The following is a 26,145-nucleotide window of genomic DNA, read 5'->3' as shown; positions in this document are numbered from 1 at the left end:
TGTTGTAAAATCGCATTATTTAAACAGTCTCGATTCTTGAACTGCTACCAACGTTGTTTAATTGAACCATTTCTTATCGTATCTGTTAACAGGCCCTTCTGTAATGCTGAAACCACGTGGGTTTTGTGGTGGCAGCAGCGGTGGCGAGCGGCTCTCCCTCAGCCCAGGGCAGTGGATCCCCGCGGCGAGCCGCTCCGTGGGAGCTGGAATGGGGGTGAGGGCGGGGAGTGAAAACCTCCTCCCGGTCCCCGCCACCTGCCCCCCCAGTATGGTATGTATGATGGATGGGAGCCGCCCTCGGGGATCCAGGGATGGATGGCAGCTGCCCTCGGGGATCCAGGGATGGATTGGGGCTGCCCTCAGGGATCCTCCCTCCCCGTGCGCAGCCGATTCGCCAAATCCCACCGCCCCTTTTCCCGGCGACGGGGGAGAAACCGACGGAAGGGCAAACGCAAAAAAATAAATCATAATAAGAGCAAAAATAACAATCCTTAATTCATTCCTCCAGGAACCCCTGAGCCAGTTCGCAATCGCCGCCCCTCCCCTGCGTGACGAATGTGCGGCGCGGGGGCGCGGCCGCGGCCATGGCGCTGCTGAGGGGTGAGGGCCGGGAGGCCGGCGGGGGGCGGCGGGGCCGGGCGGGGGGGGGGGGACACCGGCCCCTCAGGAGGGCCCCGGGGGGACACCGGCGCCTCAGGAGGGTCCCGAAGGGACACCGGCACCTCAGGAGGGCCCCGGGGGGACACCGGCCCCTCAGCAGGGCCCCGAAGGGACACCGGCCCCTCAGGAGGGTCCCGAAGGGACACCGGCCCCTCAGGAGGGCCCCGGGGGGACACCGGCGCCTCAGCAGGGACCCGGGGGCAAGGGGTGGGCGTTTGGGGTACGGGCCGGGGGTGGGGGAGCCCGGGGGTTGGGGTTTGGTGGGGTGGGAACCACATTGTCCCGTGGGATTCCAAAGGGGAGCTTTGGGGATGTCCCTGTCCCTGCTGGGTGGGAATAACCGTGGCCTTTGGGGAACGGGAGGGGTGGGGGGGTAGGCACAGGGTTCCCTGGTTGTGTGTTTTGGGTGTTCCTGGGGTCCTGTGTCCTGTTCTGGGATCCCCAACAGAATAAGGAGGTGGAACTGCTGGAACGGCTCTAGAGGAGGGCTTGGAGGTGATGAAAGGTCTGGAGCTCCTCTGCTCTGCGGCCAGGCTGAGGGAGTTGGGGTTTTTCAGCCTGGAGAAGGCTCCGCGGAGACCTTAGACCAGCTTCAAGTGCTGGAAAGGGCTCCAGGAAAGCTGGAGAGGGGCTTTTTACAAGGCCGTGGAGTGACAGGATGAGGGAGAATGGCTTTAGATCAGAAGTGGGAAGATTTAGATCAGACATTAGTAGGAAATTCTTCACACTGAGCGGGGAGGCCCTGGAGGTGTTCAAGGTCAGGTTGGATGGGGCTTTGAAGAACCTGAGCCGGAGGGAGGTATCCCTGCCTATGGCAGGGGGGTTGAAACTGGATGGGCTTTAAGATCCTTTCCAACAGCCGTGGTGTGGGCAGCAGAAGCAGGGAAAGGATTGGATTATCCCTCTGGACTTGGCACTGGTGCAGCCACATCTCGAATCCCGGATTCAGTTTTTCGCCCCTCACTCCAAGGCGGAGGCTGGAGCATGTCTAAGAAGGGGAAGAGAACTGGGAATGGAGCTGGAATGTAGAGGCTGTAGGGGCAGCTGAAGGACCTGGGGCTGTTTAGCCTGGGGAAAAGGAGGCTGAGGAGAGACTTCATTTCTGTCTGTGGCTTCCTGAAAGGAGATTGTGGTGAGGTGTGTGTTGGTCTCTGCTTCCATATAACAAGTGATGGGATGAGAGGAAGTGGCCTGAAGTTGCACTAGGGGAAGTTCAGATGGGATATTAGGAAAAATTTCTTTACTGCAGGGGTTCTCAGGCACTGGCAGGGGCTCCCCAGGGCAGTGGAGTCCCCATCCCTGGAGGGGTTTAAGAGGTGGACAGATGAGGTGCTCAGGGAACTGGTTTAGTATTGGACAGTTACAGCGGGACTCCGTGATCTCAAAGGATCTTTTCCAACCAAACAGTTCTGTGAAATGCATAAGAAAGAGTGCGTATGCGTGTCCGGCAACTGGCCATGTCAGAATACAGTGACACTTGGCATGTCCGTGGCTGAACGTCTCTCTGGTCAGATCCAGCTCTGCCTGTGTTAGTGTAAACTCTGTTTGTAAGTGCCAGCAAGTGGTGGCTGCCCCATCCCTCGGGGTGTCCAAGGCCAGGTTGGATGGGGCTTGGAGCCCCTGATCCAGTGGGAGATGTCCCTGCCCATGGCAGGGGGGTGGAACTGGACAGGCTGTTAAGGTCCCTTCCAACACAGTGCATTCTGTGTTTCTACTTGACAGTCTTTTGCTATTTGGCAGACTGTACCTCAATAATAATATACACGTGAATTGTGGTTTGAGGTTGCAGTGCTGAAAGCCTGTCTGGCCAGTGTTGCAGTAATTCTGTGTTGCTCTACTGAACTGGATAACAGGGAGCAGCTTTGCCCATACTTGTTTGATGTTAGCTGTCTGTGCCTGTTTCAGACCATACCTCATCTCTTGCCACTGTATTTTTCATATGCTGTTCTTGCTTCTTAATTTTGGGGGGTTAATTATTGTTTTATGTCTTCAGAATAGCGTCTGACAAAGAAATATTTTCATACCAGGTGCATTTGAGGAATGTTGGAGGCTTAGAGAATGTTCAGGTCTACAATAGCAGATCCCACTTCAGCAGGTGGTTAACAGAACTGGATTAAAAGATATCTTGAGTTGAGTGGTTGAGAAGGATTCAGAGTGACCTTTTCTTTCTAGCCCCAGAAGTTTCCAGATCCCTTTGCGTTTGGTTGTATTCTGCTCTCATCCATTGTTTATCACCTTGGAAAACTGCAGAGGCTTTGGAAATCCTGCCTGTGGTAATGTAGGACAGTACTAGTTAACACAGATGTAAGAAGAGCTGTCAAAGCCCACTGAGTCCTTTCTCACCCCGGGCTTCAGCAGCCCCTTGGTGCCCCTCCTGAAATTCTGTGGAGGGAGTAGTATTCTTAGGTGTCTCTGCAAATGAAGCAAAATTAAGCAGGTTCTGGAGTAATGTACCCTTACAGGAATGACTCTGTCATCCGTTTAATTCAGAATAACTCAACACCGCTGCTCAGAGGGCCTAGGCCATCTTTCTGTGAGATTCTTCTACCTGGGGACAACTCTAGATGATGAGCCCCTAACCCTAACTCTGACCCTCCCCACACAGAGTCGTTCCTTTCTGCTTCTAGGAGATACTGTGCTGCCTCTTCTTCCCTACTGGTTCAGTCCAGCCTTCTCTCTGAGTCTGGAATTATGTTTTATTGAGCAACCAGAAGGTGAAAACATTTGCAGAACCGATGCAAATGAAAATTAGACCCTGTTTTTCTGCTGACTCTGGGTTAGTCTTCCCCTACCTTGGTTGTGTGATTTGCACTCTGGCCCCGTGGTGCCGTGGTGAAGAAGCAGCCAGCAGTCATGAACCTCAGCGAAAGAGAGGTGTCGTGATTGTGAAAGGAAGGTTGAAGGGCAAAGTTCCATCCTTGCCCCTAGACTGTTTGTTTGTATGGTGAGTCGTTCAGCAAATAATGTGGATAATCTGGCCAAAAGGGAGGAGAAACATTCCCTTAGCTTGGTCAGGTGCCTGAGCTGGTCCGCAGCGAAGCCTTGCAACCAGCTGTGCCGGCACAATGTTGAAGGAGACGGGGAGAGAGGAATCAGTGGGCAGGAGGGCTGGTGGCAAGACGGGGGTTGAGGCCCGGTTTGCTGCAGGAAAGATAAGCTTATGAATGTGAGATCAACCGTAAAAGAGTTAAGGATCTCTTATTACGAATAGTGTTGTCACTTAATGAAGGCTAAGATTTAATGTTCAATAGATTATTATTAATGACAATACATTTTGGATAATGAAATGAAAACTACTAATTTATATTTAGTATAAATCTGTCACCTGAATACGTAGAGAGTCATAGAATCATAGAGCCATAGAATGGTTTGGGTTGGAAGGGACCTTAAAGCCCATCCAGTTCCACTCCCTGCCGTGGGCAGGGACACCTCCGAGTGGATCAGGGTGTCCAAGCCCCATCCAACCTGGCCCTGAACACCTCTAGGGATGGGACAGCCACGACATCCCTGGGCAACCTGGGCCAGGGTCTCCCTGCCCTCACAGGAAAACATTTCTTCCTAAAATCTCGTCTCAATCTCCCCTCTTTCAGCTTGAAACCATTCCTCATCCTGTCCTTACACTCCCACAAAGTCCAGGGACTGTGTATGTCTGCAGTGTCTGTGTGGAATGCAGCCATTCTTCATAAAAATAAATTAGTTAGAGCATCTTCACCTTTGCTTAAAAAACTCATTGTGGTTCACATCTGATGTCTCTTAATAGTTTGCAGCTTTTTTCAAAAAATTGTGTTACCAGAGTGAAAAAAATTTACTGAACAGATTAAGAATTTTTCCAGGTGAAATTTAATTACTCGCTGGAATCAGTTGAGTGATAATTAAATGAGGAATGAAAAGTGATGATGGACATCACATGCTCTTAGTGTGTTCAAGGGGTCAGTGCTGAACCTGAGTACAAAACCTTCCCTGCAGTACCAGCTTTGGCACATTTCAGACCTCTGAACACACAGAGGCCCCTTGAGAGATGTATTTTCAGTGTTTGTGGTGCTCCCTTGTTGCTTGAAACCTGAAGAGCAGGCATTTTGGATGTGTGATAGTTAGCAGCTATTTATTCCTTTGAGGAAGTAAGTCCTGCTTCTCACAGTTTTTGCATAGTTATCATGTCAGCACTGCATTTTAAGGGAGCAGTAGCAGTGTGCTTAGCAAAGACTTCAAGGTCTTCTGTGTGCCCCAGAAGGAAGCCTATGGGCAGCATCAGGCTCTGACAGTGAGGCTTTGTTTTGCTATTTTGTAGCTTAGAAAGCCACGTTGTTTTTTTCGCATTCATCCTTTTCCTTGAGTCTGCAATTCTTGCTTCATCTGGTTCAGAGTGTTACCCAGATGATCTGAGCATATAGAATCATAGAATCACACAATGGTTTGGGTTGGAAGGAACCTTAAAGATCATCCACTTCCACCCTACTGCCATGGGCAGGGACACCTCCCATTGCTCAAAGCCCCATCCGACCTGGCCTTGAACACCTTTAGGGCAGCCACGAGTGCTCTGGGCAACCTGGGCCAGGGCCTCCCCACCCTCATTGTGAAGAATTTTTTCCTAATGTCTCAAATTTCTTATTAATGTCTAAATATCCATTACCTGTTTCAGATCCCAACATAGTGTTCAGATCCTTGTCAGTGGAGCTTCATGACCCAGCCTGGGCAGTCCAGGGGTCGCTGGGGTAAGACCTTGGGTCTCCCTGCAAAATTAATGGGATCAGTACCCACCGGGCTAAATGGAGGCAGGATGGTGCCAAATGATTGGTCCAGAACAGAATTTGTTTGTACAAGCGTTCTTAGGAATAAGATTGGCATTGGCTGCTGAATCTGGATTAAGGGACCAGAAGGAGAGAGAGAGCAAAGTGCAAGAACACCGCCTGGGCTCCAGTCCTCCTCCTCTTCTCTGAGAGTGGCAGGCACTCTGCTGCAAATGATCCCTCCAGAGTCCTAGTTATAGTTTTTTTGATGGGTCTGCACAGAGCTTCGTCTAGGAAAGTTCTGGAACTGAGTTTGGGGTGACTTAGAGGAGGGCTCTGGCATCTGAGATATCGTTCTTCCCCTGCTCTCCCTCCCAGCAAGTTTGCAGCATGACCTCTCTCTTGGGCACTGGCAGAGGCTGCCCAGGGAGGTGGTGGAGTCCCCATCCCTGGAGGGGTTTAAAAGTTGGGCAGCTGAAGCGCTCAGGGATCTGGTTTAGTAGTGGGCAGGTACAGTTTGGCTCGAAGATCTCAAAGGTCTTTTCCAACCTAGTGATTCTGTGATTCTCTGGGCAACAAACGCAGCTGGGCTACTTGTGTGAGTGAGATAAGGTGTTGAAGGACGCTGCTGCCCCTGCTGCAGTCTCAACAGGGCAAAACAAGTTTTTGTTTTGCCAAAAGAATCGATATCTTACATGGAACACACTTGACCTTTACCAGTTTGGAAAGCCCTTTTTCTATAAATTGTTCAGCCTGTGATCCAGATAGACAAGAGAGGGAGAGGAGCATGCTCCCTCTGCTAACCAACCAAAGAATATGGATTACCAGCCTCTAGCAGAGGGCTGAAAACAGTGTTCATGAGCAGCTCAACGAAGAGGCATTTAATTTCCATTCCTTCTTATATCTGTCCATATCCTTTCAGTGTGACTTAAAATAACAGTGGGTGCTGCGTGGCAGCTGTAGAAAAGGGGAGCGTGAGCTGTGATGTTCAACTAGGGGAAAGTTCATGGGCTGCCTGTGGAAGCAGAGCCGCTGCAGCCAGCAGTCAGGACCTGTTGGGCTGGGTCAGAGGCAGCTTCTCGCAGACTGGAATTCACACACTGCATCTGGCCAGTGCATCTGGACACCTGCACTTGCACGTACTTTCCTGTCTGTTGAAAACAGGATTTTCTTCCCCAAAACCAGAAGGCTGATGCTAATGCAGTTTAGTTGACTTTTGGAATTATGGAAATACCATTAAGTTTTTGGTTAGGGAATGTTTTTCCATCTTAAGTTAAAGGAATATAAATGAAAATACATATAAATATGGGTTTCCTGTTTTGCTTTACTGTTGTTTCTAGTCTTTGTGAAACCTGCTTCAGAGCCAAAAATCTGCTGGGTTTTGTAGGATAAGGGAGTGGCTTCTTTGTGTTTTAAAAGAACTGCTTAATTCACAGGTGTCCAGTGTGGGATTTTGTGTGTGTTACTTCGTGCTTTTAGCACTAATGTCAGATGTGGTGTGGCAGCCTCTTTTGCCTGCCTGTTATCCAAACTGCCTGGCTTTTTTTCAAACCTCTTTGTGGCAAAGAAGTATTCCTGGAACCATAGAATTGCAGAATGGTTTGGGCTGGAAGGGACCTCAAAGCCCATCCAGTTCCAAATCCCTGCCATGGGCAGGGGCACCTCCCACTGGATCACGTTGCTCCAAGCCCCATCCAACCTGGCCTTGAACACCTCCAGGAATGGGGCAGCCACCACTTCCCTTGGACAACCTGTGCCGGTGCCTCACCATCCTCGTCATGAAGAATTTCTTCCTAATGTCTGATCTAAATCTTCCCCCTTCCAGTTTAAAGCTATTCCCCTTATCCTATCACTCTAGGCCCTTGCAAAAAACTCCTCCCCAGCTTTCCTGGAGCCCCTTTCAGTACTGGGAGCTGCTCTGAGGTCTCTGTGGAGCCTTCTGTTTTCCAGGCTGAACAACCCCAACTCTCTCAGCCTGTCACCATGTCAAAGGTGTTCCAGTCCTCAGTTTATCTCTGTAGGCTCCTCTGGACTTGTTCCAACAGTTCCATATTGTGTCGGGGATTCCAGAACTGGACACAGGACTGCACGTGAAGACTCACAAGAGTGGACTAGAGGGGAGTGTCACCTCCCTTGACCTCCTGGCCACTATCTTCTGAGCTTTTCTCTCTGATTATTCCTTCTGCATTCCTTCCCTGTCTGAAGCATTGCTGTTTCTTATTTATCTTGAGGTACTTGTGTTCCCATTGAGGCTGGCTTGGCAATTTTCTGTTTGCACATCTGGGTAATTCCTGCTTCTGTTGCAGGTGTTTTCATAGTTGCAGCGAAGCGAACGCCGTTTGGGACCTATGGAGGGCTGCTCAAGAACTTCACCGCCACTGATCTGACGGAACATGCTGCTCGAGCTGCCTTGGCTGCGGGCAAAGTGTCTCCTGAGATCATTGACAGTGTCATTGTTGGCAATGTCATGCAGGTCAGTAGCATGGAAATGTACGGGCTGGTGATTATTCCGTTGCCTCTTTTGGTGCGTTCCTATAGATAGTTACCTCTGCTTTGCAGCCAAGAATAAACCCAAGGAGTGGATGTGGAATGGGTGAGTTGCATTCATAGTGTAGTGTTTCCTGTTCGTGTTTAAGGGACATACCCTGCGTATTTGTGATATTACTGGGAGCAAGGCTTAGCTTTCCTTTTTTAGTGCCAAAGATTGTTCAAACACGAGCAAGCTGATTTAAAAATGTGGCTTCATGGAACGGTTGGTTGCTAATCCCGTGTACATTTTTCCTGTTTTAATGACTTGAGCTGTGGAACTCAATGAACTGAATTGTACAAATTCCTTTTGTTTCTGGAGACTGTAACTGATATGAGCCCATTTTCCCTTGAGTTCTCTAAAAAGACTTAGGAGTGAATATGAGTTTACTTTGAGCTGGAAAGGCACGTGCCTTTCTCAGCTCAGGCATTTGGACAGTTATACTTTCTAAAGAGCTTGTGACTAGATGCCATTGTGTACAGGGCACCAGCATTGCAAAACCACGTTTACCCTCATATCTGGATTAGGGTCTTTATTTGAGGCAAGACAGCAAAGAGCATTTCAGGTTTGGTTGTGTTTTGTGTTCTGATTTCACCGTTATTAAAGGTAGGTATCCTTGCACTGAATGCTTCAAGGGTTCAGAAGAAATGAATAGCTGATAACTTCATGATAAGTGAACAAACATTCCTTCAGGATTTTAAGCCAGAAGAGTAGCTTTTGATTATTCTGGCTCCTAGAGCTACCATCTCACCTACTTTTATTCAGATTTTTAGGTTCTGTAAGAATTGTGTGTGACCTAGAAAAAAAAAATTGCTGCATCCAAAACTCTTATAATAGTTTCACATAAAAAATCATTCTCCTAATAAAAAACCAGTCTTTTCCTGTTGAAATTACATTTCTGTTCTTTTGTATCATACTTCCCCTTCTCAGTAGATTTTTTTAGTCCTGGATTCATTTCAAGTACTATGTGATTAAATAACTGTGACTGTATGACCATTTTGAACTCCCCTTCTTCAGCAGGAGTGGCTTTTTTTTTTCCTGAATTTGCATTGGCAAGGAGCAATGTGCACAGAATTTTGTCTTTATGATACGTTTAAGTACGTAATCCGTCAATTTGACTTAAGCTGAAGGAGGGGAGGTAGAGATAAGAACTTAGGAAGAATTGTTTTGCTGTGAGGGTGGGGAGGCCCTGGCCCAGGTTTCCCAGAGCAGTGGTGGCTGCCCCATCCCTGGAGGTGTTCAAGGCCAGGTTGGATGGGGTTTGAAGCAACCTGACCCAGGTGTCCCTGCCCATGGCAGCTGGTGGAACTGGATGGTCTTTAAGGTCCCTTCCAACCCAAGCCATTCTTTGATTCTATCATCCTAGGCTGGGGTGTGATCCCTAAGAGCATAAGTGTTCTCTGTGTTTGGAAAAGATCTATTGCAAACCAGTAGCAGTGCTATTTTAATTTTTCATTCTGTAACTGTACTGTCTGTCATCTGCTGACTCAGTAGTTGGAAGTGCATAAGCCTAATCATTTTTGTTTCATGTTGTAGCCTCTTTTATTGAAGGAGTATGTTTGACGAAAACTGTTCTGTGTGTGGTACTTTGCCTTCCAAATAGAAATGTGATAGAACTATCTTTGAAGAGTTTTGGAGAAAAGCAGTTTTATTGTTGGAACAGGCCAGGGTCCACCTAGAACATCATAGTAATGAAATTTCTGAAAGTGGACATGAAGCAGCGATGACGTCTCCACGTTTTGCACCCTGTCTTGTCTTGGGGGCCTTTCCTTGTTAGTCTGAGCAGTTATGTTTTACGTTGAAACAATTGCTGCTTGCCAGTCTAGATTAGGTTCCCTGTCAGTCTAGTGTGTGGTGCTGTTTCATAAATAAAGGGTAAGGGATAACACAGTCATAAATCGTTAAGGTTGGAAAAGACTTCTAAGTTCATCCAGTCCAACCATCAGCCTAACACCACTGTGCCTACTGAACCGTGTCCCCAAATGCCATCTCTACAGGGTTTTTGCACCCCTCCAGGGATGGACACTCCACCACTTCCCTGGGTAGCCTCTGCCAGTGCTTCACCACCCTTCCTGTAAAGAGTTTTTTTCCTAATATCCAATCTAACCCTCCCCTGGCACAACTTGAGGCCATTTCCTCTTGTCCTATCCCTTGTTACCTGGGAGAAGAAGCCAACAACCAACTCACCACAGCCTCCACGTAGAGAGCAATAAACAAATTACGTAAGACCTCAAGTTGTTGGCCTCAGCCTCGACATCTGTAGTCCTGGATTTGGCCTGATGTCTAGCCTTTATGACAGAGAATTTCTTTGAAATGTGTATTAAGACATTGACCCTCTTCTCTCATACAGTGTGGTGTGGTTTTGAATCAAAGTGACTTAGTATTTCTGCTGAATGTATTCTGTCTTCTGCCACTGATGCCATCACACCATTTTGACTTTTCATCCAGACCTTTACTTTCCAAAGAAATTGGAGTGTAGCAAAAGCTCGTATTTGTTCTTCCAGCAGAGCTCCGCAGATGGGATTTATATTGCAAGACACGTTGGTTTACGCGTGGGAGTCCCCGTCCCAGTTCCAGCCCTCACTGTCAACAGACTTTGTGGCTCGGGTTTCCAGTCCATTGCCAATGGATGTCAGGTACAAAGCTTTGTCTTTCTGTATTAGTTGCAACCTTTATCAGTCTGTTAACATGAGAGAATAGACATGTAGAAATGCGTACTTCGTGTTTGGTATGAGTCTTACGATGGATTTTTAGGTGCCACTGGTAGACACTTCCAGTTGTCCTGCATGGTTTTGTGCAAGAGCTCAGCCTCCACAGTACCATATTTTGTGGTTCTAAAAATCATCACTGTTGCTATTTTGAATTTAGCATGAGGAATGCAACAAGTGTGAGCTGGTGAATTAGAGCTCAGCTCTGCAGCAGTTGCATTCTGTGGTGGCCTTTGTATGACGTGGGATTACTGGGCATCAGAACTACCACAGAAGGCTTTCATCTTTTGACCATTATTTATGTTCTCTCCTAGCTAGCTATGTAAGAAGTAGCCTTGCATTTTGTGTCTTTTTGTTCAAAGATCCAAACTCTCTCATTGTTTAGATAATTTATGGTGTCATTTCTTCTAAAACAGGAGAAAATCAGCTTTGAGTGGTTGTCCAAAACCACTGAGTAAGATGATATGGAGATTCGTATTTCATTTGTCCATGCAGAGCAGTGGTCTGTGGCTGGCAGTGGTCTAGATTTTACAAAATGAATGGGTATTTCATGAGTATTTGAGCAGCCACATAGGTGTGTTTGAAAAGAAAACAATAGTCCTCATGGGCTGGAGAATTGTTTAAGATCTAATCCTCTAAAGGAAAAATTGTGGAAGACAATGAGAGTTCAGGTTACATGTTTCCATTATTATCCCTCCGACCGTTTTTTCTAGTACTTTCTGCAAAGCCGCTGAACACGCTAAACCACACTGAAAAAATCTGTTTGGGAATTTGACCACTTCTATCAAAAGTAGGGTTCTGGGGTCTTTGCCAAAGATGGCATTCCATCAAGGCAGCTGATGCTTCCGTATTTTTCCTGCGCACGACAAAGCTGCAGATTGTTTTCTGAGCTGCTTAAATGTGCAGAAAGATACAGTAGCTATAGAAGCATCTCAGTACGTTTTTCTAGTTGTCAGTCACAGTAATTATTAACTAGTCATCTCAGACACATACCAATACAGAATCATAGAGTCGTGGAGGGGGTTTGGTTGGAAGGGACGTTAAAGCCCATCCAGTTCCACCAGCTGCCATGGTCAGGGACACCTCCCACTGGATCAGGGGCTCCAAGCTCCATCCAACCTGGCCTTGAACCCCTCCAGGGATGGGGCAGCCACAGCTTCTCTGGGCAACCTGGGCCAGTGCGTCCCGACCCTCAGTGTGAATCATTTCTTCCTAATGTCTAATCTAAATCTTCCACCTTCCAATTTAAAGCCATTTCCTCTCATCCTATTACTCTATGCCCTTGTAAAAAGCCCTTCCCCGCCTTTCCTGGAGCCCCTTCAGGACTGGAAGCTGCTCTAAGGTCTCCCTAGAGCCTTCTCCAAGCAGAAAACCTCAACTCTGTCAGCCTCTCCTCATAGCGGAGGTGCTCCAGCCCTCAGATCATCTTTGTAGACTCCTCTGGACTGATTCCAACAGTTTTAAGTCCTTCTTCTGTTGGGGATTCCAGAACTGGACACAGGACTCCAGGTGGGGTCTCACCAGAGTGGAGCAGAGGGGCCAAATCCCCTCCCTCATCCTGCTGGCCACGCTGCTTTGGATGCAGCCCAGGTCACAGTTGGTTTCTGGGCTGTGAGCGCACATTGCTGGCTCATGTTGAGCTTCTCATCCCTCAGCAGCCCAAGTGCTTCTCCTCAGGGCTGCTCTCAATCTCATCATCCCCCAGCCTGTACTGAATCCGTGGACTACCTGGACCGAGGTGTAGGACCTTGCCCTTGGCCTTGTTAAAACTCATGAGGCTGAACATCATTTCCTCTGTGTCCATTCCAGTACACAAATAATCATTTTACGGAAGCAGAATTTTTGAGTGATCTAAAGGTGTATCTAAGAATCAAGGCTTTCAGGTTCTTTGCTTTTTGCCAATGATGAATGGATGTGTTTGGGGGCGTTTCTTTTGGAAGCTTTCCTGGCTAATATTTTCTAAAATTATATCCTGTATTTTTTAGTCATAAGGTCTACTTTCAGACTTTGATGTTTGATTTGTGTCCCTTTTCAGAAGACTTGGAGTCCCAAAAAAAGAAGTTCAACCCTCTGTGAACTTAACCACAAAGCAGGCCGATGTTTAATGGCTTTATTACTCGGTCCTGTCATATATGTGCACCCATATTCTTTTCATCCTTCATTGATGTAATCATTCCTTGCTGAAGGAACAGGGAGTGAGAGAAAGACCCCAGTCTTAATAGAACAGTAAACCCTTCATCAATGCACACATGGTCAAGCGTGAATTCATTCTGTTTGTGTGGCTTTGCAGGTGACAAGGTCTTTCTATAAAACACTTACTATTATGTTACTAAAATGTCAAACTGAAGTTTAGGTCTGATTTCTTTTTCTATTAACAGGAAATTTGCCTCAATGACTCAGAAGTTGTTCTGTGTGGTGGAGCTGAAAATATGAGTCAGGCTCCTTATGCAGTTCGAAACATTCGATTTGGAACCAGATTAGGAGCAGAACTCAAGGTCTGTACTTTTTTTTACTTCTTATTTTCCTGTAAATAAGGTCCTGTTTGCAGAGCAATGTTATTTATTGGACCTCTAGACACTATATCCTTGCCCTTGAAATTTTTGGAGATTAGATCCAGATTTAGTTGTTCAAAGCATTTATCCATGATTCAGATGTTATCATAGAATCATTAAGGTTGGAGAAGACCTCTAAAATTATCATGTCCAACCATGAGTCCAACACCACTGTGCCTCTTGAACTACATCCTCAAGTGCCGCTGCTACATGGTTTTTGAATCCCTCCAGCGTTGGAGACTCCACCATTGCCCTGGACAGCCTCTGCCAATGCTTCACCACTCTTTCAGGCAAGGCCTTCTTAGGGTTACACTGTTAGACTGTTACCCAGTCTAACCCTCTCCTTGCACAATTTGAGGCTGTTCCTTCTCGTCCTATCCCTTGTTACCTGGGAGAAGAGACCAGCACCCACCTCACCACAGCCTCCTTTCCAGGAGCTGCAGAGAGCGATGAATTTTCCCCTCAGCCTTCTCTTCTCCAGACTAAACAGCCCCAGGGCCCTCAGCTGCTCCCCATAACCCCTGGGCTCCAGCCCCTTCCCCAGCTCCTTTGCCTTCCCTGGACGCGCTCCAGCCCCTCAATGTCTTTCTTGTAGTGAGGAGCCCAAAACTGAACCCAGGATTCGACATGTGGCCTCACCAGTGCTGAGTGCAGTAGCTGATCCCTTCCCTGCTCCTGCTGGGCACACCATGGCTGATCCAGTCCAGGATGCTCTTGGCCTTCTTGACCATCAGGCAGCTTTGTTAAGCCTGATAGTTTTCTAACTTTTCCAAAGCTGTCATTCAACATGGAACAGGAATTCAAAGTACCAATAGACCCTTAGTGCAAAACTTAGTTTGCTTGGTACATCCCATCAAAGTACTGTATATAATATAAAACATTTTCTGGTGCAAGAGGCTGTGAAGTAGAGACAGAAACAGTTTAGGTCAAGCTGGTAAGGCTAGCAGTGGGTGGATAGGCTGATAAAGACCACGTATGTCTCCCAAGTTATAAGCATCTCTCAATTTTAAAAATGGTAAATTGAAATTAAATCCATTGACAGAAATTATTTTTGCATTATGTTCTGAATGTACATCCTCAGGAAAATCTGCCACAGGGTCCAGTTCTGCTCTGATAATTCTCATTTATTAAGTGGATCATAACCAGCGTCAAAACACTGAGCTAGGATATTTCAGTGTTTCAGCCATTTGGTTTTCTTATACTGTTACCCCATTATTATGGTGGTGAACATGAAGAGTGCTGGACCCTGGTCTGTGTGTTCCATGTGTGGCTCTGTGACAGAGCTTCCATAACCACTGGGAACACCTTTACAGGGTTGCTGACTGAGTCTCTGTAGGTGCCACCTTGTTCTTATCATGAAAATAACTTAATTAGATGTTTGCAGGTGAATGAAGGATTTAACTTGCAGAATTTTACTAGTGACAGAGAGGTGACAAAAGCCATGTGGACTGACTGGGCTTGCCTTTAGCTCGTTAAGTTAGGTCAGGCTTGGGTATTTTCTCATCCCTAGAAACCTTTGACTCAAATAAGGAGATGGAAGAGTCACCATCCCTGAAGGTATTCAAAAGATGGGTGGATGAGGTGCTCAGGGATCTGATTTAGTAGTGGACAGGTACGGTTGGACTGAGTCATCTCAAAGGTCTTTTCCAACCAAATGATTCTATGGTTTCACCTGGCAGTAGAGAAAGAGCCAGAGAGTCAGCAGGCTGCTGTGCTTTTCACAGTTCCTCAATGTTCCTTCTTGGTAAACAGACAGACAGGTGTGTTTTCTCACAGATCACAAATAAATCATTTATGCAGCAGTGAAATACACTAAAACACAACAAATCTCAGGCTTTTTCCAAACCACTCAGGGCCCACGTGAGTGGAAAGAACCCACACTACAGCACAATGTAGATGAACTAAAATAACACACAAGAACTAGCATACAGTGTGTTTGTTCTTATTTATGTATCTGCAGGTAACATAAGTGAATTTTACAGAGAGACATTAGTTTCCAAGAGGCTGCTGAATGATTGGAAACCGTCGGCAATAAGTGTTAGTGTGGCTATGCTTCATAGTTTTCTTTTCATTATGTTCCCTGCAGTTGGAAGACACGCTGTGGGAAGGTCTAACAGATACACATGTTAAAATTCCTATGGCAGTTACAGCTGAGAATCTGGCTGCAAAATACAACATCACGCGAGAGGACTGCGACCGATACGCATTCAAAACGCAGCAGAGATGCAAAGCTGGTTGGTAAAGCTGGAAGTGTTTATGTGATACTAGATTCAGATCTAGGCTGTTTTAGCACCCATTCAAGGTGTTTTTAAGTTTTGTGTAGCTCGTGCCTCTTGGTATAATTTGTCTTTTCATTTGTGGATACTTTAATCCATGCTTTTGATTGCCCCATGAGACAAGCAGCATGCCTCTGAGGGGTTTGGCTTTGAATATACTGAGTCGGGTATTATGCCTGTCTTTTGCAAATCACACACTATTCCAGAACCATTGAAGTGTTACAGCAGATGGAATCTGAAGCAGAGATATTTGCTCAGGGCCTGTGTTTAAACTGTCCTCTCAGTGGTTTACATGGGCAAAGCCATAATCCGGAGGCATTGGGTTCCTGTGAGACTGGTTGGTGGTGTAAGCAGGACGGTGGCCAAAACCCAGTAGAATGTGTAGTGGTTGTCCTGGGACTTCAACATTAATTGCAACCCAAAGGCAAACATAAGAAGTGAAGATCTAAGCATACTTTTTTATTCTAATAATGGTGCTTTTTAGCAGCTGATACTCTTAAAGGAAGATTTTATACTTTTTTCAGTGAGTGTAGCACTGCTTTTTGTAACTTTTCTCGCTCCTGTGTTACCTTCACTGCTGATCTTGTTAACTCCTGCAATTCCTGGAGCCTTTGCTAGAAACTGTGCCCCTGAGGAGTCTTCTTTCTTGTTTTCTAAGTTTTTGCTTTGTTGTTCTTATTTTTGCTTGTTATGAATGGTTCATCTTATTCCACACTACAGAGCAAGTCCTGTGGCCAGTCAGGGCTTTGTAGGATTTATTGAGAAAGTTCAGAGATTGCTAAAAAGCATCAGATAGGGCAGTCCCAGTGTCTTAGTTTTAAATCGCTTAGACTTGCATCTGTAGAATGATGTGAAGTGGCTGGGAGTCTTGATTCAGTTTTGGGAGGTAGGAGTTGTTCTGGCTTTAAATCTATGTGTTCAGATGAACGTTGTGGACACAGAAGTTGGCATTTAGTTACCCAGATATTGGCATCTGATGTCATCTTAGGTGATGTGGCCAGATGCTGTTATGGGCATCCTTGCTGTCTACAATGCTTTGAATTGTCTTAGGTTTTTTTAGGCAGCTGAATCCCATTCTAAGGTCATGACTTGAGTGTGAGGTCCAGTGGAGGAGCCCATTGGATGGGATTTTAACTGATACGCAATAGTTTGTGCTGGGTATCCGCAGAGAAAATGTGGCTCGGGATTCCTTTCTGCGTTCCCCTGTGAATGAGATTTACTGCTTCTTGGCTCACTGATAAGTGACAGAGCTGCAGAAGAAAGCGACAGTACAGGATGATGTACACCAGAAGTGAATCTAGTGGTTAATAAGAAAACAGGGAAAAAAAAGAAGAGTTCAGTTATTCAAAACTAAAACAACACCTTAATATTTTAGACTATCTTTGGAGAGGTCTGAAAATGTGTTTGTTGATGTTTATCCCCTTTTCTAAAAAACCCAAACAAGGAATAAAGCACCAACTAGCCTAGTCAAGCAAAGTAAAGCATAAACAGCGCTGTTCCTGAACTCTTGGTTAAAACAGAGCAAAAGTTGTGTGCACGTGAAAGCAAGATTACTGGTCCCACTGCACAATCATCATGATGTTTTTTTCAGACTCCTTTTATTTAATGTTTTGTGTTTGCAGCTCAGGATGCTGGTTACTTCAATGCTGAGATGGCACCAATTGAAGTGAAAACAAAAAAGGGGAAGGAAAACATGCAAAAGGATGAGCACCCAAAGCCCCAGACCACTCTGGAACAACTGGCAAAACTCCCCTGTGTCTTTAAAAAAGATGGAACAGTCACTGCTGGGAATGCTTCAGTGAGTACGTCAAAACATGCAAGAGAACCGGGTGATCAGGCCCAGTCAACACGGGTTCACAAAAGGCAGGTCTTGCCAGACTAACCTGATCACCTTCTATGACAAAGTGACTCGGCTGCTGGATGAGGGAAAGGCTGTGGATGTGGTCTTCCTGGACATCAGCAAAGCCTTTGACACAGTTTTTCACAGCGTTCTGCTTGAGAAACTGTCAGCCTCTGGCCTGGACAGGCGCACACTCTCCTGGGTGGAAAACTGGTTGGCTGGAGGGCCCAGAGAGTGGTGGGAAATGGAGTTAACTCCAGCTGGAGGCCAGTGACAAGTGGGGTTCCCTAGGGCTCAGCCCTGTTCAATGTCTTTATCAATGACCTGGATGAAGGCATCGAGTGCACCCTTAGCAAGTTTGCAGACGACACTAAGCTGGGTGGAAGTGTGGATCTGCTGGAGGGTCGGGAGGCTCTGCAAAGGGATCTGAACAGGCTGGACCGCTGGGCAGAGTCCAATGGCATGAGGTTTAACAAGGCCAAATGCCGGGTCCTGCACTTGGGGCACAACAACCCTGAGCAGCTACAGACTAGGAGAAGTCTGTCTAGAAAGCTGCCTGGAGGAGAGGGACCTGGGGGTGTTGGTTGACAACCGACTGAATATGAGCCAGCAGTGTGCCCAGGTGGCCAAGAAGGCCAATGGCATCTTGGCTTGGATCAGAAACGGCGTGACCAGCAGGTCCAGGGAGGTTATCCTCCCTCTGTACTCGGCACTGGTGAGACCGCTCCTCGAATCCTGTGTTCAGTTCTGGGCCCCTCACCATAAGAAGGATGTTGAGGCTCTGGAGCGAGTCCAGAGAAGAGCAACAAAGCTGGTGAAAGGGCTGGAGAACAGGCCTTATGAGGAGCGGCTGAGAGAGCTGGGGGTGTTTAGCCTGGAGAAGAGGAGGCTGAGGGGAGACCTCATTGCTCTCTCCAACTACCTGAAAGGACGTCGTAGAGAGGAGGGTGCTGGCCTCTTCTCCCAAGTGACAGGGGACAGGACAAGAGGGAATGGCCTCAAGCTCCGCCAGGGGAGGTTTAGGCTAGACGTTAGGAAAAAATTCTTTACAGAAAGGGTCATTGGGCGCTGGAACAGGCTGCCCAGGGAGGTGGTTGAGTCACCTTCCCTGGAGGGGTTTAAGGCACGGGTGGATGAGGTGCTGAGGGACATGGTTTAGTGTTTGATGGGAACGGTTGGACTCGATGATCCGGTGGGTCTCTTCCAACCTGGTTGTTCTGTGATTCTGTGAAACCCTGGGTTGTGCGAGTATCACCTTTAAGGTTCTCCAAATTTGTTGTCACTGTACTTATGTCTCACTGAGCCACCTTTGACTTTCAGTGGTGTCTTCTGATGGAAATGATTTCTAACTCTGTGGTTGAATGCCCCTGGTTCACTCTTGCAGCCTTGAGATGGCAGGGGATCCTTCAGTCTGCTCTATGTCCTAAAATTGTGTGGATTGCCACTGTTCTTTTTAGTGTGGCATTGACTCTTCCTCATCAGCCTTGATTGACACAGTTGATAGCTGCAGTGGCTGGGTAGAATTAGCCATTCTATTTTCTTGTGGGAGAAATGATTGCTGAACATTCACTTTACAGTTCATGCATTGGTACCAAAATTAATATCCTCTATATTCCAAACTACGTTATGTTCTTACCTAGAGCAGAAATGATATCAAAAATACCAGCAAATAATACTGGTGCTTAGCAGCATGTCATTACAGACTGTTCTCCTTACAGTCATTATCTTAATCAATTGATTAATGTTCTTTGGGCCAGAAGGACCACTGTGATCATGTAATCTGAATTCCTGCCTAAAATAGATCATAGCCACAGAAAGTACTGAATTATACAGTTGATACCTGTGCTGGCTGTGTAGAATTAGTTTTCTTTTCAGAGCAATGATTGCTGAACATCCACTTTAAAAATCATGCATTATGTTAGAGGACGTGATGCTGTGGCTTATCTTTGTACAACAATTAATATCCTCTGTATTTTAAACCACCTTATGTTCTTACCCAGTGTGGAAATGATACCAAAAATACCAGCAAAAAATACTGGTGCTTAGCAGCATATCATTACAGACTGTTCTTCTTACAGTCATAATCTTAATCAATTGATTAATGTTCTTTGGGCTAGAAGGACCACCATCATCATGTAATCTGAATTCCTGTCTAAAATAGATCATAGCCACAGAAAGTATGCGAGTCTGTAAAGAATCATAGAATCACAGAATGGTTTGTGTCAGAAGAGACCTCAAAGCCTGTCGAGTTCCATCCATCCAGTCCCTGCCATGGAGGGACATGTCTCACTGGGTCAGGTGGCATCAAGCCCCATCCAACCTGTCCCTGAACACCTCCAGGGATGGGGCAGCCACCACTGCTCTGGGCAACCTGGGCCAGGGCCTCCCCACCCTCAGCATAAAGAATTTTCTCCTGATATTTAATCTAAACCTTCCCCCTTCCAATGTGAAGGATCTCCCCTCTTTCGGTCACTCCAGGCCCTTGTAAAAAGCCCCTCCCCAACTTTCCTGGAGCCCCTTTCAGTACTGGAAGCTGCTCTAAGGTCTCCCTAGAGCCTTCTCCAGGCTGAACAACTTCAATTCTCTCAGCCTGTCCTCATAGCAGAGCTGCTCTAGCCCTCGCATCATCTCCATGGCCCCCTTTGGACCCATTTCAGCAGTTCTGTGTCCTTCTTACATTGGGGATTCCAGCACTGGACACAGGGCTCCAGGTTGGGTCTCATGAGAGCGGAGCAGAGGGGCAGAATCCCCTCCCTCGCCCTGCTGCCCACGCTGCTTTGGATGCAGCCCAGGACATGGTTTGTTTTCTGGGCTGTGAGCACACATTGCTGGCTTACGTCAAGCTTCTTATCAACTATACATCTTTTATAATTAAAAGTAACTTTTATAATTAGTAGTACATACGTTTTCCAATACGTTAATAGTGTCGTTGCAAGTTTACAGAATGATATTTTCAGTGTAAGGGAGACTTTAAGTGGAAAAAATGTAATTTACTTTTCTAAAACATTCAAATTAATTAAGTATGTATTTTTAACTTCCACAGTGCACAGAATAGTGAAAGATTGTAGCTTGTTTTGAATAAACTGTAATACAGTTTTCTGTTAAATCTTAATAATGGTGTCTTGGAATCAGACTATTTTGAGGAGCATATTTAGATGAAAGTGTGGGGTTTTGTTGTTGGTGTTTTCTCCACTAAGAATGCTTTTCTCTCTTACTGCCAGGGGGTGTGTGATGGAGCTGGTGCAGTCATCATTGCCAGCGAATCGGCACTTAAAAAGCACAGCCTTACACCACTGGCAAGGGTAGTAGCCTATCACTCAGCTGGCTGCGACCCTTCCATAATGGGCATCGGTAAGTTACAATAAAGCACATTATTTTATAGCATCAAGCAGCATTAAAATAGTCTTAAAAGGAAAGAAAGGGAGGCTGCAGTGTGCTGTGTCTGGCAGCTCTGGAGACTTTGGAGGTTTGCTGTGGAGAGAGCATCCATTCTGCTGCATCGTTCTGTCTCCTGTGCAGAGGGGCTGACTTGTGCCCAGTTTGGCTGAAATGGGGCCTGACCTGCAGCACCAGCACTGAACTACAGGCCCCCAGGCACCCTTTTTTTTTCTTTTTCCATTTTTTGACTCTTGGTCAGTAAGTCAAGCAAATAGACACACTTTGAATTCTTTTAAAACCACTTTTCTCCTGAAATTCACTTTAGATTCCAATAAGCTTTAAATCTCATTACAAGATGTCTAACTATCAGTTGTCTTCTGAAGGAGTATTGGCTGTGTGTGCCCCTTTCAGCAGTTACTCAGTTGTTTGAATTCCAAGGATCAACATCTGTTCCCGTGTTAACGCAGACCCTCAGAGCCAATCCCGACACGGCAGGGTTTTTCCCTTCTGTGTCATTTGTAGACAGCATTGTATCCCAGCACCACTTTTCCTTTCTGCGCTTCTGTTCAGAGAGATCATTGTTGACTGGTTCTGTGTGCCAGTAGACATGCAAATGAAGCATTGTCAGATTTGTTTTCTTGATCAGACTATCTGACGAACACAACCTTCAAAGCAAATGTGGAGGGAGGGTTTCTTTCACTAGACTTCATGCTACCATTGTGCTTTCTGAACTAGCCCATTCTCTCTAGGTCAGGCAACTCTCTTAGCTTGTTTAAAAACTTCATAAATCATACGGAGAAACAGTTAGCATCCTAACTCCTTAATGCCACAGCTTGTCCCCAGCAATTCAGACAGACCAGATGAGATTCATCGACATGACAGCAACAAATCTGACAAGGAGAGCTCAGACTGAGCAACTGCCCTTTCGCATACATACTGATAGTGATAGGGAGTCGTGCCTCGCAGTGTATACTAAGTGAATTCATTATCTGAAAAAAACAGAGAGAGAGGGGAAAAAAGGCTACTTGGCTGTCACCAATGGTCTTTGTCTGGTGAGACCCTCCCATTACTCTCATGCGTAACAGGCATACTAAAATCTGTCTGTAATGAGATGCATTAGGAGTCTAGAATTAAGCAACCTGAGGGATTCTAATAATCCACTGTGCTTTGAACTGTGTCCTTTCTTCTATTAGAAATAAGTAAGTTACTGAAGAGAGAGAAAAATTATGGGTTTTGTTCTTTGAGCTATGAGTTATCAACACCATTTTTTGAGATAGCATGTGGAATATTTTAGGATTGATTTTTTTTGACTGATGATCAGGTACCGTGTAACATCTCAGCATCTTTGTCCTATAGGCACATATCTAATTAGCACTTTCTTATTCCCTTCGAGCATCTTTTTCCTTGTGCTTTTATATTAATCTCCCTTTATGGATTACACTAAGTCATAGATGTCAGCTTTTCTCCAGAGAATGGTCTTATTGCCTGGAAAATTCTAATATACTCAGAAGAAGTCTTACTGTCTCCAGGGCCCAAGGGAGCATTTTGTTATTAGTCTTTTTGACTAAAAGATTTTCAGATGAATTATATGAAGAACACCAAAACAACAATACCCGTAACTAGACATGCGACCAGCAAATCGTAGAACAACCTGCCTTTTTGTGTACTTGGAGACTGCAAGTTGTGAGGAAAGAATAAACTGAGCCAGCATTGCTGGGAAGGAGAATACCTCAAAACTCCTCTGAGGTTGCTTTATTTGGCTGGTGACTGTCAGTTCTCTTGACTTGAAAGCTGTGCATGTATTTACCAACGTAGCTGTGCAGCAGCAGTGACACCCCTGACTTTCCCTGGCAGCACATTGACAAGGCTGCCAAATGATTTTGGAGTTCTCTTATAACCTAATAATGCAGGTGAGCAGTGTATCCAGAATTCACTGGCTGCATAGAGGAGAGAATCTGATGAGGCTTTGTGAAACTGTCTTATGCAGAACATGCCTTTATTTATCTTTATTTTTTAATTTGACTAACTGTGCATACAATTTCTACATAGGCCCTGTACCTGCAATTACTGAGGTTCTGAAGAAAGCAGGATTGACCCTGAAAGACATGGATTTGGTAGAGGTAAGGGGTTTTAAGATGAATGGTGAGGTTACTCCTGCTCTTTTTAGCAGAAACATTCCACTCGTGCATGCAGCCTGTCATCACAAGGTACACGTTTTTGCATGTCTGGAGCCCACCCGTCTTAGCTTGCCTGCCTGGCCTTCATCCATCTGGTTCCTGCCACGCCACTGCAGACATTACAAACATCTCAGGCATGTGGAAATTAAAGATGGCGTGATAGCATTCCATGGGAAAAAATATCCTCATGTGACATAAGGTTTTACTCTGTTGGCTGTTAATCATAGAATCATGGAATGGTTTAGGTTGGAAGGGACTAAGGATCAGGTTGCTCCAAGCCCCATCCAACCTGGCCTTGAACACCTCCAGGGATGGGGCAGCCACCACTGCTCTGGGCAACCTGGGCCAGGGGCACACTGCCGTCATCATGACATATTTCTTCCTAATGTCTCATCTAAATCCTCCCCCTTCCAATTTAAAGCCATTCGCCCTTATCCAATCACTCCAGGCCCTAGTAAAAAAACCCTCCCCAGCTTTCCTGGAGCCTCATTCAGTATGTTTTAAGTAGTCGCAATTCTCCATTTATGAACAAGGCTATTTTTTGTCAGAGCAATGGCTCTTCAGGAACACATTGCATCAGAATACCCCACACCTATTTTTTGTTAAATATACTAAATAGATCCTGCACTTAATAATTATTAATAAATAAACACTGCATTTAATGTTTTTGTCAGTCAATGTCACCTGGAGAAGTAGCGTGCCTCATTTAATCTCATGTTCACATGTTCTGCTGAAAGCTTTTGTGGAAGGTGAGGGATGTTCAGTTTTGGGCTCCTCACTGCAGGAAGGACATTGAGAGGCTGGAGCGTCTCCAGAGAGGGGCAGAGGAGCTGTGAAAGGGTCTGGAGAACAAGTCTCATGAGAGGTGCCTGAGGGACCTGGGGCTGTTCAGCCTGGAGAAGAGGAGGTTGAGGGGAGACCTCATCACTCTCTGCAGCTCTCTGAAAGGAGGTTGTGGTGAGATGCTTGTTGGTCTGTTTACCAAGGTGACAGGTGAGAAAGTATGGCCTCAAGATGCACCAGGAGAGGTTTAGATTGGATTACTAGAAAAATTTTCTTTCCTGACAGAGTGGTGAAGCACTGTCAGAAGCTGCCCAGGGCAGTGGGGAATGTCCATACCTGGAGGCATTCAAAAAAGAGGCAGATGTGGCACTTTGGGATGTGGTTTAATAGGCATGGTGGTGTTGGGCTGGTGGTAGAACTGGGTGATCTTAGAACTCTGTCTTTTCCAACCTTAATTACTTTACCTTTCTATGGACTGTTGTATTGTCCCTTTGGTATTTTAGGTGAATGAGGCATTTGCACCTCAGTATCTGGCTGTTGAAAAAGTTTTGGGCCTTGACCCTGAAAAAACCAACGTCAATGGAGGTGCCATCGCTATAGGTCATCCCCTGGGGGCTTCAGGGTCACGGATCACAGCTCATCTGGTTCATGAATTAAGGTATGTACATAGCCAGTTGCTGCTGGTAGTGAATGCATTGCTGACGTATTTACACCCACAAAAGACGTTTAGCATGGATAACGTATGACTAAATCCTTCCAGTCGACTGGCTTTAAACTAAAGTGTACCGCTTTCTGTATGAATTTGTTACCTTCATGCTGTGTCCCACATCCTGCAACTTGCCTCACGCTCCATTCTGTTGCCATTACAGGGTTTTCTACTTCCTTTAGATCTGATCCAGGCCCACAGCAGTCAGGGGGAAGGTTTCCGTGATTGGAAGGGCCTTTGAGCAAAGTCTGCTCTTTTCTTAGCAGGGTGCATTTAAAAGGCTTTATCATCACATTCTTTCTCCTTTTCTCCATTTTCAGAAATTTTGACTCTAGGCTTGCTTGGCACCATTTTAACTTGAGTTTTCCTTTTTTTACCCCTCAGGGCAGAGGTGGCTTTGTCTTTTTGCTTGTACTTTCAACACTATATTCATGTTCAACCATAAAGCCTCAGATAATTTGCGCCTTGCAGGAAACTGGTTTTTTGTAGTGTGGCTGTAGAAAAATTAGCTTTTGAAAAAAAGCTTGACAATAAAACTATGTTTTACTTCTGCTGTTTTTATTACATGTTGAAACCACAGGTATTCCATAATGTCAGTCCTTGCCATTTTATATTCCTCAGAACAGTAAAATGTGCCACTTTCTAGACCGCAAAAGACTCAGACCTGCAACTTCTTAGTTTTCTCAGTTGAGGCTTCACGGTACTTTTCCAGAAGAACAACATCCAGGTTCTAAAATGCCATCTTTATTAGTACCAATTGTTAGATATTTCCTTTCATAAGATCAAGACACCAGCTACTATGGTTTCACAAATGTAATAATTTTCATTGTCGCTTTTTCCGTACAGGCGTCGTGGCGGGAAATACGCGGTTGGATCAGCTTGCATTGGCGGTGGACAAGGTATTGCTATTATCATTGAGAACACAGCCTGAGGGATTATGGAGCCTGCAGTGTTCCCCAAAGAGAATTCCCTGAGAAACTTCTGCCTTACTACCTGCCTTTGTTTTGTGCAATTCCTACAAGGTAAAGGAATAGCTGAGAAGTCTGAATTATGAACAAGAAGATTTGTTAATGTCTTTCTAACTAAAGGAAGTGTAATATCAACCTAATTTCACACTGATGAAGTATTTTCTAAAAGCCTCTTTTCAATCAAAGTTAATGTATTTCTGTAGGCAAAATTCGTTTCGTTTCCTGAGGAAGTTGCCTGTGAATCTTTCACCAAACCTGCCTTAAAATAGCCGTCAGTGCAGCTTTTTAAGCAGGTATTGCTTAAACTATTCTTGTTTCAGCCGCTGCTGCTGTCTGGCATGTGTGCCTCTTGTCAGGGAATGTGAAAATTGAATTTGAGGTCTCCTGAAGTACATACTGATTGTAGATTGATGGATTCTGTTGTTCTGTAAGGGAAAAGAAAAGAGAATGAGTTAAAGTGGAAATTTCCGTTGTGCCTCCCAAAACAACAATAAATATAAGAGGAAAAAGAAAGGGCTTGGTGTGTGTCTGTTTGTTTCTTTTAGAAGTAAATCACTGTGAGAATTGTTACTTCTGGTAAGTCAGCATTGGGTTTCAGAGAGACTGTTTTTCCTGGCTTAGTGAACTGGTGTTCACTAAGAACACCAGTTTTGAGAGAACTCTAGCAAATCCACCAGCCTTCAAAGAAGGGGGGTGGTTGCAACTAACTGTGTTGCTGCATGGTAGCTGCATACACATAGCTACTCGTTTCTTAGCTTCCTCTCACAGTATCATCTGTGTCTCTTGAGTCTCTTGATGTGGGGCAGTTCTGAGCTGATTTGGGAAGTGCACATCCAAGCAAGT

General features: G+C 45.7%; 1 protein-coding gene across 1 annotated transcript; it reads left to right on the top strand.

Annotated features, from left to right (window-relative positions):
- Positions 1-553: 553 nt before the first annotated feature.
- Positions 554-25,815, top strand: ACAA2 (acetyl-CoA acyltransferase 2). The gene is made up of 10 exons (XM_069881018.1): positions 554-600; positions 7,694-7,860; positions 10,422-10,550; positions 13,001-13,117; positions 15,261-15,408; positions 17,073-17,248; positions 20,512-20,641; positions 22,718-22,788; positions 24,132-24,286; positions 25,181-25,815. The coding sequence occupies exons 1-10, from the start codon at positions 585-587 to the stop codon at positions 25,263-25,265; spliced, it is 1,194 nt and encodes a 397-aa protein (XP_069737119.1). The 5' UTR covers positions 554-584; the 3' UTR covers positions 25,266-25,815.
- Positions 25,816-26,145: the final 330 nt, after the last annotated feature.

This window comes from Phaenicophaeus curvirostris, chromosome Z, assembly GCF_032191515.1.
Source record: "Phaenicophaeus curvirostris isolate KB17595 chromosome Z, BPBGC_Pcur_1.0, whole genome shotgun sequence".
Lineage (NCBI taxonomy): Eukaryota > Metazoa > Chordata > Aves > Cuculiformes > Cuculidae > Phaenicophaeus > Phaenicophaeus curvirostris.
The sequence above is the reverse complement of the archived record's forward strand: the minus strand, read 5'-3'. Positions and strand labels throughout refer to the sequence as shown.